We start from the raw sequence: 16,109 nt of genomic DNA on the forward strand, positions 1-16,109 counted from the left end.
AAATAATTAGTACTTCTGGATATAATCACTAATTTCCTAAAACTGCAAAAGGCAACTTAATATTTCTGCATAGCAGCTGTAATAGAAAATATTGCACAGAACTAAATTATTACAAACAGTGCCAGCAGTTTTCTATACACAGTACTTAAGATAATTATAAAAAAATCATCTTCATTACTGCTTGCTAGCATTTTTTTAACAGTTTAATTTGGATAGGTTACAAAATACATTCAAATCACACAGATATAATTACTGTAAACTCAAGAAGCTATAAAATGTTCCCAACCAAATCCCTTTGACCCTATTAATGCCTGTTCCTTGTTAATCTAAGGCAAACATTGTTTGTAGTATGCATTTGTTATAGAGTATAAAAAAAGTGGGAGGGGGGAGGTGTAAAGAAATCCCCTAACAGTTGTTACTGATTCCAGCATTTACCAACTGAGAGTTAAGTGCTGTTTACAAAACAGAACAGATGCAGATGCTGACAAAAAGGTAAACAGTTGTTGCATGGCTTCCTGCCAGATTCTGAACTGATATATTAAACTCCAAGTGAAGCACATTTCCCCTATGGATTGCACTTATTGCCACTTCATTTCCTATGTGCTCATCTCTCTATTGCCATGCCTGGCACTAAGCTATTTCCAGTTCTTTGCTGACCCCTGAGGCCTGGTGCTACCACACATAGCCATTAGAGAAGGGAATTGCATGTGTCTGACATGGCCTGAAACCAATTATTTGATATTTTCTTCAGAATGATGCCCAATTCTGTTGGGAATGAGCAATCATGGAATAATTTGCCTCCTGATTTAATTTTTTCCTGCACAAATTAGTTGTAGACTGAGCTGGCTATACACAGATGCCCGTGACACAGCTCTGTCTTATTCATTTGAAATGAAGTAGGGGTCTGATTTGAACAGTTTGGGGAATCCTGTTTTAAAGAGACATTGACAAGTTTATCAGATATCCCAATCACATGTATTCTGTGTTGATTGAAAATGACAGAATCTTAAAGAACTATCAGGACAGCATGGAAAAACACAATGAAAAAACCTTATAAGGGTATTTAATGCTTTTAAACATCTGTCTGATTCCTGGTTTCTTTTTTGAAAAGAAAAACAAAAACCTGGCACATGATCAAATTTTAATGAAAAATTTAAACAAAACAAACAAACAAAAAAACCTCCCATTGGTTCATGATTGAGTGATCCATACGAAATTTAGCACTTATACCAATTTTAGTCAAATATGTCAAGAAATTACTGTTGTCAAGTATCTTTCTATAATGTCACATTCTCATAAGAATCTATTATAAAAATATAGCATATTTTATGGCCTTTATGCCATGGAAATAAGGCAAAACAATCACCTATGAATAAGCATAGAAAGTATGTCTAAATTTGCATATGTTTAACTCAAATAATGAGATGTTTCAGGTCAATTACACAAACTCAGTAAAGTCTGAATAAAGACCTTCAGTGAACATAAAGCTTCAACCAAATCATTGCAGTCACACTTAGCCATAAAGCCAATAAAGGAATTGTTTTTTTTTTCACATGGTGATTTCCCATTAAATTTTAGCTATTAAGTCTTACAGATTTCTGTATCTTCCAATTTCTCTTCAGAGTCCAAACTCTGCTAACTAGGTTCATATAGCAATAAAACTGTGAACTTTATGCCTTCTATAATCATAACTAAGGAAAATGCCATTAAAAGTAAACTCTCTTCAAATAGCTGAAGGATGATTTGCTTTGTTCTACTATAAAGAGAATATTAACCATGATGATTATAACTGATAATACTTATAAGGCAGTATGAAAGAACTTTACAATATAACTTCCTTTGAAAGTGATCATCATAAATTTGGAGGCAATTTATCTTCTTTTTAGGACAAATTGTTTCATAAGCCTAGTGTCTACTCCAATAATTACTGCAGTAATTATACTGTGTAGAATTTTGCTAATGGAAATGCTAACACTGAATTTTAAACAAAAAGTATTTTCTGCTTCAGAGGACAAACAATATAATTCCAGTTATCCTACTGATAAAACCAGCTCAGTATGGCCATGTTAAATAATTCTAAAATCCCAAAACCTCAAATAACTTATTTTTTTATATAAATATATAGTTTGCTAGCATCATAGTTCCAAACATCTTATTAGATTCTCATCTCTCAAATAGCACTGGCTGATTTATGTATAAGTTCAATTACCTATTATTAAAGAGATTAAACTAGTAATATGTAGTAAAAACTATACTATTCTAACTAAAATAAAATTATGCAGTGTTGGAAAATAACTTGCAAAAACAAATATTTAAAGGATTTACTTTCGGTTGAGGCAATATACTGTACTCTTAACTTTCTTTACATGTGAAATTTTAGATCTCCATTTAGATGACTCAACCACTTAAATTCTTCTAAAAGTTTTAGAACCAAACTGAAAATCTATATTTAAAAAAGAATTAGAAATTCAAATTTAAGAATAACAGAGGCAAGTTGATTTCTGAATAGAAATCCATTACAGCTTTAAGTCTTTTACTCCAAAATTAATCATTTCAATCTCATTTCCACATCTGGAAAATTGATTAGTGTGCACTCAAAGCTATCTTGGACAAAGATCAGTCCCTACTCAGAAAAATGCTACTTCAGACAAAGAGTTTTAACAGCACCAGTTACAAAAAAAAAATAAAAACAAAAAAATTCTCTAAGTCAAAGAAAACAGACAATGTTAAGTTACAAAGGTTTCAAGGGAAATTTGTTTTATAGCAATTATTTGACTTCACAGATATGACACTGATGATCAAAGGTACATACATGCATGTGATGAAAGAGCTACATGCCATACATTTAAGTTCTCATAACAAAGAATACTGTGGCACAAGACAATTTGCTTTTGATAATGTAGTATGGGCTGGGATCCAATCTAGTTCACAGGCATGGCAAAACAATGTACTGTCCACTGACTTATATCTTGTCTGCTCTAGGAGAAATGTTTTATTCCATATTATTGGTGAGGCCAATGGTTTACAGTATGGATGTTGTTGACACATGGTAGAATTTCTCATCTCCCCACAATAAGTGTCTGTAGAACACTCTTGCCCCCAATGTAGGTAATTTTCCATTACCATACATCAAGACTCCTAGGCCCTCTTCAATTCCTCCCATTACCTCCTTCCCCAGAATTTCTTACTTTGGTGTAATACACTCCTCTCAGTTCAAATTTTGTTTGTGTTTCCTTTTTATGTTATTTGTTTTTATTGTTTCATTGTTCATTGCACCACTGGGGCTCCTCTGTCACTGTCTATAAGACCAATTACTAAGATTCTCAACTTCCATTTAGAAAGACTCCATTTTTAAAGGAATCTCACCAGTAATTGTTTACTTATTGCTGAACAAATTTATTTATGGTAAAATTATGGTGGGTATTAATAACTGGTTAGTAGTATAACAACCCAAAGTCACATATTTTCTTTAGAAACTGAGAAAAAACATAGTAAGCAATATTTCACACTAACAGTCCACTTGAAGGCTACCATATTACACTTGAATTTAGAAGATTATGACTGGTACATGTAAAATTCTTTAAACATGTTACATAAAACAAGAGAGCTGAGTATTCATAATTAACAACATGTCTGCCAATCAAGATATAAAAATAACAAAATATTTTAGAAGGGAAAAGCAAAAAGTCAAAAAAAGTTTTAATAATGTTGCATAGTAACTTGGGAAACTCATTTTCTAAAGAATATAAACTTATAGATGAAAAAACAAATCCAGCTTTCTAGGTTTTTTTTTTTTACTTTTTAAAAAATATTCATTTATTTATTCCCCTTTGTTGCCCTTGTTTTATTGTTGTAGTTATTATTGTTGTTATTGATGGCACATTGTTAGGACAGAAAGAAATGGAGAGAGGAGGGAAAGACAGAGAGGGGGAGAGAAAGATAGACACCTGCAGACCTGTTTCACCACCTGTGAAGCGACTCTCCTACAGGACGGGAGCCAGGGGCTCGTCTAGTCCTTTTTCTAACTATGACACCATCTTCCCAGACAATACCTTGGATCCACCTGCATGTTAGCTGTCAGACTAAGGCAAAAACTAGCAAAACCGTGGGCCCCTTGGAATATGCCTAAAATAGACCTACTAGCTATTTCTAAAATGGAGACCCCAAATCTTCATCTGCAATTTTTTTGCCTTTAGGTTCATGATTAGTGAACACTTTGTTCTGCTTTATATCTTAACTCTTTTTCAGCCACTAGGTTCCAGATGCTACCAAGATGCCAACCGGACTTCCCTGGGCAGAGGACCCTATCAATGTGTCCTGGAGCTCTGCTTCTCCAGAGCCCTGCCCCATAGAAAAAGAGAGAGACAGGCTGGGGGTAGGATAGGCCTGTCAATGCCCATGTTCAGTGGGGAAGCAATTACAGAAGCCAGACCTTCCACCTTCTGCACCCCATAATGACCCCATACTCCCAAAGGGAAAAAGAATAGGAAAGCTTTCAAGGGAGAGGATGGGATAGAAAGTTCTGGTGGTGGGAACTGTATGATAATGTACCCCTCTTATCCTGTGGTCTTGTCAATATATCCATTTTGTAAGTTAAAAAAAAATTTAATGTGTTTTACCTGATCACAAGTTTAACTCAATATATATTGCAAAAGAAATGCGTTCACTTATAATTTTATTATTCTTTTTGATAATTTTTGTAATTATTTTTATTTTGCTATTAATATCATTTAAGTTTTTTCAGTTTAAACTATCATTGGATGATCTGGTATATAAACCTTAAACTACTTATTTTCCCTCATAAGAAACCAGTGAGTCACTTTTGTCTTCCATCCTTAGTGCCTGAAGAGGTATATAAATGAAATACTTCACCCACCTTAGGAAGAATGCACAGGTGTTTTACGGATAAAGGAAGTAGATAACTGAGTGCCACTTAGTACTTGCCAAACGCTGCTATACAGAAGCAAAAACATTACTAAAATTATACTGCATCCATTTTCTCCCTTAGTAAACATGTCTTTCATCTTTGTTGCTCTATTGTCTTTAGAACAAAGAGTCGGAGTGCTCAGAACATTGAATGGTGAATATTGATTCAGGAAATAGAATCCATGCAACATTATAAATGTTCTATATATACATATGTATGCACATACTCAAAACCATACTTCTACCCAAGCACATCATATAAAACTCTCTTCTCACACACATCCTAGTCCTGATGGTGATGCTATTTGTTGTAAAAGAAAGAAAGAAAGAAAGAAAGAAAGAAAGAAAGAAAGAAAGAGAGAAAGAAAAGAGAAAAAAGGAAAAACAAAGGAAGGAAAAGAAAAGCAAGAAAGGTCTCAAACTTTGTAGCAATTTCTTCAATAGTTTCAGTTAATTATTACTTAATTCTGGAAAAAATATATAAATTCAAATAGTACAATTACATCAGTAAATAAAGTGAGATTTTTTTTCATATACTTATAAAAATATTAAGTCAAGGCAGGAGTAGCTTGTCTAATGGTCATGCAAAGAGATTCTCATGCCTACAGCTACAAAGTCTGAGTTCAATTCCCCATACCATTATAAGCCAGAACAGAGCAGTTCTCTCATTTAAAATCAAACAAACAAAAAAATCAAGTAAAAATTAACATTTTTATTTTCCTTCTCATATACAGATTTGATATATAGTTTGGGTTTGTTTCTTTCCAAACATTTTCTAAATAGAATCAGTGATACAGTTTATCACAGTTTCTTCCAAAATTCATTTGTGTAATTTTAAATGTAGAAATATAAATATGTATTACAACTGAAGAAATCTCAACAGGAGGACCAGGTAGTGGCACACCCAGTCAAGCATACATATCACCATGTGCAAGGACCTGGGTTTAAGGCCCCAGTCCCCACACACAGGAGATGCTTCAGTGGTGAAGCATGTCTGCAGGTGTCTATTAATTTCTTTCCTCTCTATCTCCTTTCCTTTCTCAATTTCTTCTCTGTTCTGTCAAATAAAAAATTAAAATTAAAAAAAAAAAAGAGAAAGAAAAAAATGGCTGCCGGGACTGGGTATTCATACTGTGGGCACTGAGCCCCAGTGATAACCCTGGTGGCAAAAAAGAGGGAAAAGAAAAAGAAAAGAAAGAAAAAATCCTAATAACAACAACAAAATCTATGGCTAAAGTCGAAATTACTTTCCTAATTACAAAAGTATGTTTTAACTTACAAATGAATTCATTTAGCATAAGAGTAACAGAGTCCCAGCAAGAGTACATCTTAGTAATAGGATTTTGTGTAAGTTACTTAACTTGGCTAAACTTTCTAGTTGCTGTGTCTTTAAAACAGGAATAATACTAAACTTTTCAGAGATGTCAGGTGATAAATGTGTATACAAATCCAATGAATACCCCCTCCCCAGCCCCTTCAGCACTGCTCAGCTCTGTTTTATGGTGGGGCCAGTAACTGAACCTGGGAGCTCAGAGCCTCAGGCATAAGAGTCTGTTTGCATAACCATTATGCTATCTACTGTTGATCCTATTTAGCATATTCTAAGAGAAGCCTCAAGAATGTAAGGACATGGCAGGCAAACAGACCTAGGAGGAAAGGCTTTAGGACCAAATATATGAAAACCCTAATCACAACTTTTCACTTTATGTGCTGAAAAAAAAAAATTTATCAAAATTTTACACGTACAATTGTTTCCCAGCTATATAGCTCTTGAAAATTTTACTCATACTCTTAGGACAAGATCTTCCTTCCATGCTATGTAGGCCCATCTCTGGGGCTTTTGTACCTGGGAATTCTAAGAAGTCAGTGAGTGGTGTTTTCTGAGAATAAAACACTGCCTATTTCTACTCTCAACAGCACTACAGAAATAAACTGATTATTCCTCAGTAAAAAGAAACTGGGGGGAGGGGGAGATTGGTATCATAATGGTTATTCAAAGAGTCAAAAAGACAAAGAGAGTAACATCATTGCAAGACTGGCCAGCTCCTCATGGGGCGCGAGCGCTTCCACACTACGATCATCATCTCTGGCATTATGCTATTCCACTGCAGAATACTGTGCCCCAGTATGGTTCCGTAGCCCCCATGTCCACTTGGTCGATTCCAAATTATATTCCTCCATGAGGATAATTTCTGGATCCATCCGTTCCACCCCGGTTCCATGGCTGCCAGTTCTTAGCAACATCGCCCCGCCAGATATTCGTCGGAATGCGGCATCATCTAAGTTCATTTCCCACGTCTACGATCGACCAGACCTGCCAATATACGCGGATATCTTCGCCCACCCTGTCCAACGCTTGACGTCTCATCACCCAATCTGGTCCCCTACGCCTACACTGAACTTCTCTGTTCCAGACTCTTTGAAACAGAGTTGGCAGTCAGCTGAGGTCAAGAACAAACACCTCATCACAGACCCCTGCAAGCGTCAACCCAGCTTTGACCTAGCACGTTATGATTGGGCCCTCCTCAATCACAAAAACTTTACATCAGGCTCAACCTGACGCTGTTGACTGGCTACGGAAGAAGGGCAAACGCTAGAAGAAAGAAAAAGAGACTCTCATGCCTGAGGCTCAAACCAGAGCTGAGCAGTATTCTGGGAAGGAAGGAAGGAAGGAAGGAAGGAAGGAAGGAAGGAAGGAAGGAAGGAAGGAAGGAAGGAAGGAAGGAAGGAAGGAAGGAAGGAAGGAAGGAATTCCTCATTAATAATATCTCCCTTGCTTGCTTAGTTACTCATTTATTTGTGGTCACTGGGGTTCACTGCTCTTTATCAAGTTACTCAGAAAGACAGAGGCAGAGAGACAAAGGAACAAAGGGAAAGGTACCTCAGCACTGAAAGCTCCCCATGTCCTTTGGGGGCCAGGTGTGAACCTAAGCCATGCCCATGACTAAGCAGCACAATCTTGTGTGGCCTGCCTTGCCAGTCCCCTTGCTTGCCTAAACTACATACCAGAGAAAAGGAATATGCCATATATGTGAAAGATGGCTCCATCATATTGGAGAAAGCTTTGGTGCTGCATCTTTTTTTTCTTTTTTAAATATTTATTTATTTATTCCCCTTTTGTTGCCCTTGATGTTTTATTATTGTAGTTATTATTGTTGTCGTTGTTGTCGGATAGGACAGAGAGAAATGGAGAGAGGAGGGGAAGACAGAGAAGAGGAGAGAGAGACACCTGCAGACCTGCTTCACCGCCTGTGAAGCGACTCACCTGCAGGTGGGGAGCCGGGGGCTCAAACCAGGATCCTTATGCCTGCCCTTGCTCTTTGCCCCACGTGCGCCCGACTCGTACTTTTCTCTTCTCTTCTCTTCTCTTCTCTTCTCTTCTCTTCTCTTCTCTTCTCTTCTCTTCTCTTCTCTTCTCTTCTCTTCTCTTCTCTTCTCTTCTCTTCTCTCCTCTCCTCTCCTCTCCTCTCCCCTCCCCTCCCCTCCCCTCCCCTTCCCTTCCCTTCCCTTCCCTTCCCTTCCCTTCCCTTCCCTTCCCTTCCCTTCTCTCCTTTTCTCTTCTCTCTTCTCCTCCTCCTCCTCTCCTTTTCTCTTCTCTCCTCTCCTATCCTTTTCTCTCCTCTCCTTTTCTCTCCCCTCCTTTTCTCTCATCTCCTTTTCTCTCCCCTCCTCTCCTTTCCATCTGAAAAAGTTGGACCAGAGCAGTAAAAACCCAGTATAAACAAGTAGAAAGTCCACTTCCTTCATCTGTTCATTTCCAAAAATTATCAGTTCTTAATTTCCCCAAAACTTTCAAGCCTCTATTGAGGCAGCATTGGTTTACAAGGCTATATTCTGTAGGGGCCTATTTCATCTCTCTTCCTATATCGGTTACCTTACCAAGGCCACCACGAAAACACCAAAGTCAGGGTTCTCCATCCTTTTATCACCTCCCTTCCCACTTACTTGATTACTCACACATGCCTCTCTTCACCTACCCAATCTCATGAGCAATGCAAACACTGACACAAATATTGTATTTTCACGTTTGACAAGTGGAAGAAAAATCACACAAATCACACCTGTACAGTCAGAAAAGAAAAGAAAATATTGAGGTTTGGGAAAAGCCATGACCTATTTTCCTGTGCAAAATCGTGTCATGGGGTCTGGGCCGGCACACCGGGTTAAGTGCACATAGCACTAAACTCAAGGACCCACACAAGAACCTGGTTTTGAGTCCTCGCTCTCCATCTGCAGCAATGACATTTCACAAGCACATTACCATGTGCAAGGATGCCGGTTGCTGCCCTCAGTCCCCACTGCAGAGCCCTCAGTCCCCATCTGCTTCACAAGAGATGGAGCTATAGTCTCTTCTCTCTCTCTCCCTCTCTCTCTCTCTCTCTCTTTCTCCTCTTTTACTTTATTCCTCTGTAGATACCATAATGGTTATTCCATAAAGAAAATAATAGAAAGAATAAAAAGTGACCACTCGGGGTGGTGGATTCATCAGCCAGGCACTGAATCCCAATGGTAACCCTTGTGACAATGGAAAGAGAGAACAGTGCCAGTTGTACTACATTCTTCTATGTATTTGAAGTTGTTTCTATTTAAAAATTCTCAGTTAAATAAACCCTCTGTATTTTACTATGAAGTGATGCAATTAGGAAAGCTTAGTAGTGTGATAAATTGCATGGTTCTCTGTATTGTTTCCCCCACCATCGTGGGGCTTCACTGTTCCAGGATAATCTTTTTTGAAGAAAAAAGTGAGAGACATCACAGTATCTTGACATTTCAATCTTGCTTTTTAAGACGTACAATTAAATGGCCAAGATTCTGAAGTCACAGAGATCTGAGTTAAATCTTGTCTTCATTCTATAATCTTAAGTGAATTACTTAATATCTCTATGCTTTAGTTTTCAGACTGATTAAGAGATAATAAAGATGATGCCTATCTTATTGGGGATTAGATAGATTAAATAAGAATTCTGCACACCAATATCTGCTCCAATAAATGTAAGCTTTAACAAAAATGTTTTTTCTTTACTTTCAGGCAAAATATCAAACACTTGGTGAACATAAAGATATAGATATATAATAATGGTAATATAAGATATAGAAGATACTTAGAGCACCAGCTTACATGCCTGATAGCCCAGAGGTCAAAGGTTCTATCGCTGGCTTCACGTTATGTCAGAACTGACAAGTGCGCTGGTTCTCCCTCTCCCTCTACTTTCTCTCTCCCTCCTTCAATAAAAAAATACAATTTTTTTAAAAAAATACATCTTGAAAAAAGGCCAATATACAACCTATTTAACCCATTCTAATTTTTACTCAAATGAGAATATTGATTATATTTTATTGATAATTTTAATAAATTATTATATTTTTTTCATTGTAAACTGTACTTCCTTAATAAGACTTGGTCATTTTATTAAGTATTGAAGGAAAAATACAGTTGCTTCATAAGTTGTTTTAGCAGTTCTTGGTTAATAATGACAGCAGTTAATCTTTTAGTAATCAAAACCTTAAACATGGTAGCTGCTACCTGGCTTATAGCAGGTATCACAAAAGTTGAACTAATTTTTCAGGCAGTCTGCTTGAACAGTGCTGCTTGGACTTTCTTTTATAGGTGGCAAAGCATTTAATCCTACAATTCAAGGCCAGGTCCAATAGCATAGTGCCTGAAGAACATGAGTCTTGAAGAATTAAAGTTCAACCTAAGAATCCTGGCTCTACAACATGATCCAGAGCAAGTTACTCTTTCTAATCTGTTTCTTTGTTTATAAAATTAGGATAGGAAAAGATTATTTTAGCACAGTGCCTGGCAGATGGAAAGCATTAATTTCTCAAGTGGTTTATACCAAAGCTCAAGAGGGAAAAGGCTAGAGAAAAGTCAGTGCACCTAGACTTGTGAGAAATGTTTCAGATTTTGGTTTTAAATCTGACACACATTGTTTTCTCTCACCTCAGAGTCAGCCCTTAGGAATCCATAGGAGTTACATATATTTCCAGCTACATAAAAAATTTCTCTTTTTAACAACTTTAAAATTATCTTTTTTTTAAACATCAAGCAGATACAAAATTTTCCATATTGGGGGCCAGATGGTGGTGCACCTGGTTGAGCGCAAACACATTACAGTGGGCAAGGACCTGGGTTCAAGCTCCTGGTCCCACCTGCAGAGGGAAAAGCTTCACAAGCAGTGAAGCAGGTCTTCGGGTGTCTATCTCTCTCCTTCTCGATCTCGCCCTCCCCCTCTCAATTTCTCTCTGTCTCTATCCAATAATAAATAAATAAATACATATTTAAAATAAAATATTCCATGCTGAAAGCACTACAAATACACAGGATTTTTAAAAGACTGTAAAAATGATAGAAAATATGCACACTCAAAATGTATTTGAAATTTTTTTTTTTTTCCTTCCTCCAGGGTTATTGCTGGGCTCGGTGCCTGCACCATGAATCCACCGCTCCTGGAGGCCATTTTTTCCCCCTTTTGTTGCCCTTGTTGTAGCTTAGTTGTGGCTATTATTATTGCCCTTGTTGACGCAATTCGTTGTTGGATAGGACAGAGAGAAATGGAGAGAGGAGGGGAAGACAGAGAAGGGGAGAGAAAGACAGACACCTGCAGACCTGCTTCACCGCCTGTGAAGCGACTCCCCTGCAGGTGGGGAGCCGGGGGCTCGAACCGGGATCCTTATGCCGGTCCCTGCGCTTTGCGCCACGCGCTTAACCCGCTGCGCCACCAGCCGACCCCCTGAAATTTATATTTTAAGCAATAAAAATGAAAATCTATATGCTTGGGACTAGGAGTCTGTACACCTGGTTGAACAAACATGCTACAATGTTCAAAGACATGGTTAAGTTTAAGCCCCCTAGTCCTTACCTGCAAGGGGGGAAGTTTCATGAGTGGTGAAGCAGTGCTCCAGGTGTCTCTCTCTACCTCCTTCTTCCCTCATGACTTCTCATATTTCTATGAGAATTTAAATTTAAAAAATTTTTTTAAAAATGTTTAAAGTCTATACCCTTTCAACAAGACTGGAATGTACTAAACTAACTGACTTTGTATATTGTCAGTGGTTAATGTATTTCTGCTCTTCTCTATGGTAAACTTCTAGAGAGAAACAAATTCTGTCAGAAAAAATAAAATTATCTGATGATGCATACATAAAACTTTATATTTTGGCTTTTTATTAAATTTAGTGAAAATGCAATTAATTTTGAAAAATTATATAAAGTTATTGCAAATCCAAGGATAGCAGTTCACCAAATGGTAATTTTCAAACATTTTTAAAAAGCTTATTCACCTATTCAACATATAACTTCGAGTTTCAGGTAAAAACATAGCTAATCTCAACTTTTAAAACAATCATATATCTAGCCAGAATTTTCTTTACTGTTCAAACATTAATGACGACAGAAAAACTGTTATAGTAACTTCCCCTTTCATTTAGAGTTTTAATAAAATTGGGAATTTTCAACTTTTATTTGTACACACTCTTAGAAAACTCTTAAATCAAATATTATTAAAATGCTGTGTTTCCATAGCCAATAGTATTATATTAAATGCATTATATATTAAATTTATATATAAATATATATATATTCAATGTATTATATAATAGTATTATATTAAATGTATTTTAAATTTTCAAATTTTGTTGCAAATCTCAACAAATTTTCAACAATTATTTTTACCCAGTAACACTTTAGAATTCATAAGATAAGACAGATTCAACGTTATACTTTTTTGTTATATATACAGTTTACCTAGTAACACTTTAGAATTCATAAGATAAGATAGATCCAACGTTATACTTTTTGTTATATATACAGTTTACCTAGTAAGTTATGCAATAAAAATTCCTCCTTGGCAACACTATTGACTGACATCTCCAATACCTTTAACTGAATAACAGGAAAGGATATACTTCTATTAAAATACTTACAGAAAAAGGGAATGCATCATAGAAAATATGCATTTTTTTCCTATTTTCATTACATATAATAAAATATGTTAGAAAATTACATATATCAAAAGATTTGAGTTAAACCAAACAGAAATTAAAAAAATCACTAACCCAAAGCATGCACTGTTCCTCTATGTCTGCTGGAGCTCTTGTTTGTTTTAATCGTGTGGACAGTAGTTTCTCTGGACTGAACTTCACAAAAATTTGCTATAAATTTGGCCATTTCTTCTGAAACAGTATCCAGGTAAGTTTCTTTAATGAGTTTTACTGTTGATGATGGAGCTAAAATTCCACCCAGTATGTCAAAATCCTCTTTAATCATTGAATATAACTTAAGCATTGTATTTTGGTATTCATAATCCATTATGTCTAAATCGGATTCTCTGTTACAAGGAGGAAAACAGTTCTGTAGATGTTTAGCTAACAGCTTATTTTGTATGTTCTGATACTTGATTATAACTTCCGATTCTGGATAAAGAAATAAGAGTTGTTGCACGCATTGATTTTTCAACAAAATTTTTTGCTGTGAATTACTTATTTCATTATGGCTTTGTAATTTGTTCACTAAGAAGCGTCGAAGATGTAATCTTATATCATCCCATATAGACATTACATCCACAGAGGCATGATCTTCAACCGAATGAAGAGAAGTCCTAGAGAGGAAATGGAAAGATGCTTCACTTAAAGTTGATGGGAATGGAATTTTGCTCTTGATGGATAGGTCCCAAAGGAAATCCAGTATCATTTCTTCTTGATTGTGGTCATTCTTCAGCACATCTTGCTAATAAAAAGAAATGATAACATTAAAATATGACTGTAAGAGTAACAGGAAAAAGGTATTTCTACCGTCATGATTTCATATTTGTTTCAATTAAAAAAACAACACTTTGATGTTCTTCAAGATATTTCTTTTTGCTTTTATTTAATTATTTTTTTGCATCAAAGTTTGAGACATTTTGGAACCTTCAATTTCTGGTTGTTAAGTTTTATAAAGACCATCTGATAACCTATATGTGTTGGATTGTCCAAAAAGTCATGATGTATTTTTCTATTTCATTGAAAAAATGCATTATGATTTTTTCAACAACAACAATAACAATATATATATATATGTCTTCCCTTTTATGTTTTTGAAATACAGACAGAATGAAAGAGACAACAATGAAACTTCCTTCAGTGGTGGTGGACTCAAACCTGAGTTACATAGATGGTAAAGTAGCACACTACCAAAGTAGCTATTCTGCTGTCCTGATGGACTATATTTCTTTCTTTTGTTCTTTTTATTTATTTCTTGTTTTGGATAGAGACAGAGAGAAGTTGGAGGTGGATATAGAAAGAATCAGATAGATACTTGCTGCCCTGCTTTATTGCTTATGAAGCTTTCCCCCTGCAAGGGGGGAGCGAAGGTTTGAACCCTGGTCCTTGTGTACTGCAATGTATGTGTAGTCAATCACATGTGCCACCACCTAGCCCCCAATGAACTATGTTTCAACTAAATTTCTAGACATATAAATTTCATTCTTCAATGTTACCTACTCCTGATATAAACTTGAGCAGTATGAATGGTATCACTTCAAGTTTATGAGTAAAAAATCTACAGTAAAGCATCAGTTGGCATGGATTCTTAAAACAAAAGACATTCAGTATTAAATCCCCAGTTAATTCCTGATAGATAAGTTTCATGTCCAAATGAGTATACTTATTACTATAAACTCCCAACCATCCATAAATACAAAACAAAGACCTTTAGATAGAATATGTTACTAGGGGGTGTTCATTTTTTCATACTGAGAACTAAAATTGAAGATACCCAAAGATTAAACTTCCATTTAAATTCATTTTTGAGAACAATGTTAAGAAAGATTTAACTTTAGAAATTAACCGCAAAATATTTAAGTTCCTTCTGAGGAAACAGCTAACTAAAAATGGACAATAATATTCTCATAGTAGTCACCAGAAGATGCTATAATTTTTTTTTTCCTTTATACTCTCTGCTGACAAAAAACAATGATAGGTATGGCTATGGATAGTAAAAGGGGCCAAAAATAAAATAAAACAAAAAGAATCCCTTTCACCAATAAGCCAGAGCTGAGCACTGTTCTGGTAATACATAAATAAATAAGAATTACATGTACACTTTGTCTTTTTTTTCTCCTTACATGCTGAATTTCTTAATTACGTCTTTCCCAGCTAAAGCTGAAGTGAGTTTATATACTCTAAGTAGCAACAAATTAATCATATAAACTGGATAAGAGATTTAAATGACTAAAACCCAGGCTGGCTTTGGAATTTCTTATTGATAAGGATACTATAGATATAATATTTATTCATAATTATGAGCTCCTAGACAAATTCTAGAAACTTGCATCAGTCATTCAAAACACAGCAATGTCTAATTTAGTGTGTTTTTTTTTTTAAAATAAAAAGTATAATGTCCTAATGGACCCCACTGTGAGCCCCCATAGGACCTTGCCCTCAATGTAGATCAACAATGGTAGAAAATGTTCCATCCTCTGAAGGGAGGTTGGATAATATACTCTTATCTTCCACCTGAGGAAGAGAGGTTCTAAAATTAGGGCAACTTGGAACATTCCTACTCATGACCACAGGATGTGAGCTCAGACCTACAGGGATGCAGACATTACATAGGCTCCTATGCTGAATATGTGCCAAAAATCAAATTGATGGGGTTTACAGTCAACAATATTTATACACTTTTCCCATATTTTGGAACTACTCTCTTCTCTGATCCATTTTTCTAGCCCTTTTCCAGCCATTGTATCATCTCTCCAGACAATAACTTGGGTCCAACTGTATATCAGATGTCAGGCTCAGGCAAAAATTAGTAAAGTCATGGGCCCTTTGGAATATACCTAAAATAGACCTACTAGCTTTTTCCAAAATGGAGACCTCCAAAACTTCATCTACAATATTCCAGCCTTTAGGTTCATAATGAGTCAATAATTTGTTTGGCTTTATATGTTAACTCTTCTTTCAGCCACCAGGATCCAGGTGCTACCATGATGTCATCCTGACTTCACTGGGCAGACGACCCCACCAATGTGTCCTGGAGCTCTGCCCCACAAGGGAAAGTGAGAGACAGGATGGGAGTACGGATCGACCTGCCAACACCCATATTTAGTGGAGAAGCAATTACAGAAGCCAGACCTTCCACCTTCTCCACCCCCCAAAGGGTCTGCTGGTGTCTATCTCTCTCTCTTCCTCTCTGTCTTCCC

The 16,109-nt window shown here is 36.1% G+C and overlaps 1 protein-coding gene across 1 annotated transcript in view; it reads right to left on the bottom strand.

Moving 5' to 3' along the window:
- Positions 1–16,109, bottom strand: part of KIAA0825 (KIAA0825 ortholog) — a 427,876-nt gene that overhangs the window by 350,800 nt on the left and 60,967 nt on the right. The window contains exon 4 of the mRNA XM_060201180.1: positions 12,985–13,654. Coding sequence (XP_060057163.1) covers positions 12,985–13,654 — 670 coding nt within the window. The remainder of the gene's footprint in view (positions 1–12,984; positions 13,655–16,109) is intronic.

This window comes from Erinaceus europaeus, chromosome 11 (genome assembly GCF_950295315.1).
Source record: "Erinaceus europaeus chromosome 11, mEriEur2.1, whole genome shotgun sequence".
NCBI lineage: Eukaryota > Metazoa > Chordata > Mammalia > Eulipotyphla > Erinaceidae > Erinaceus > Erinaceus europaeus.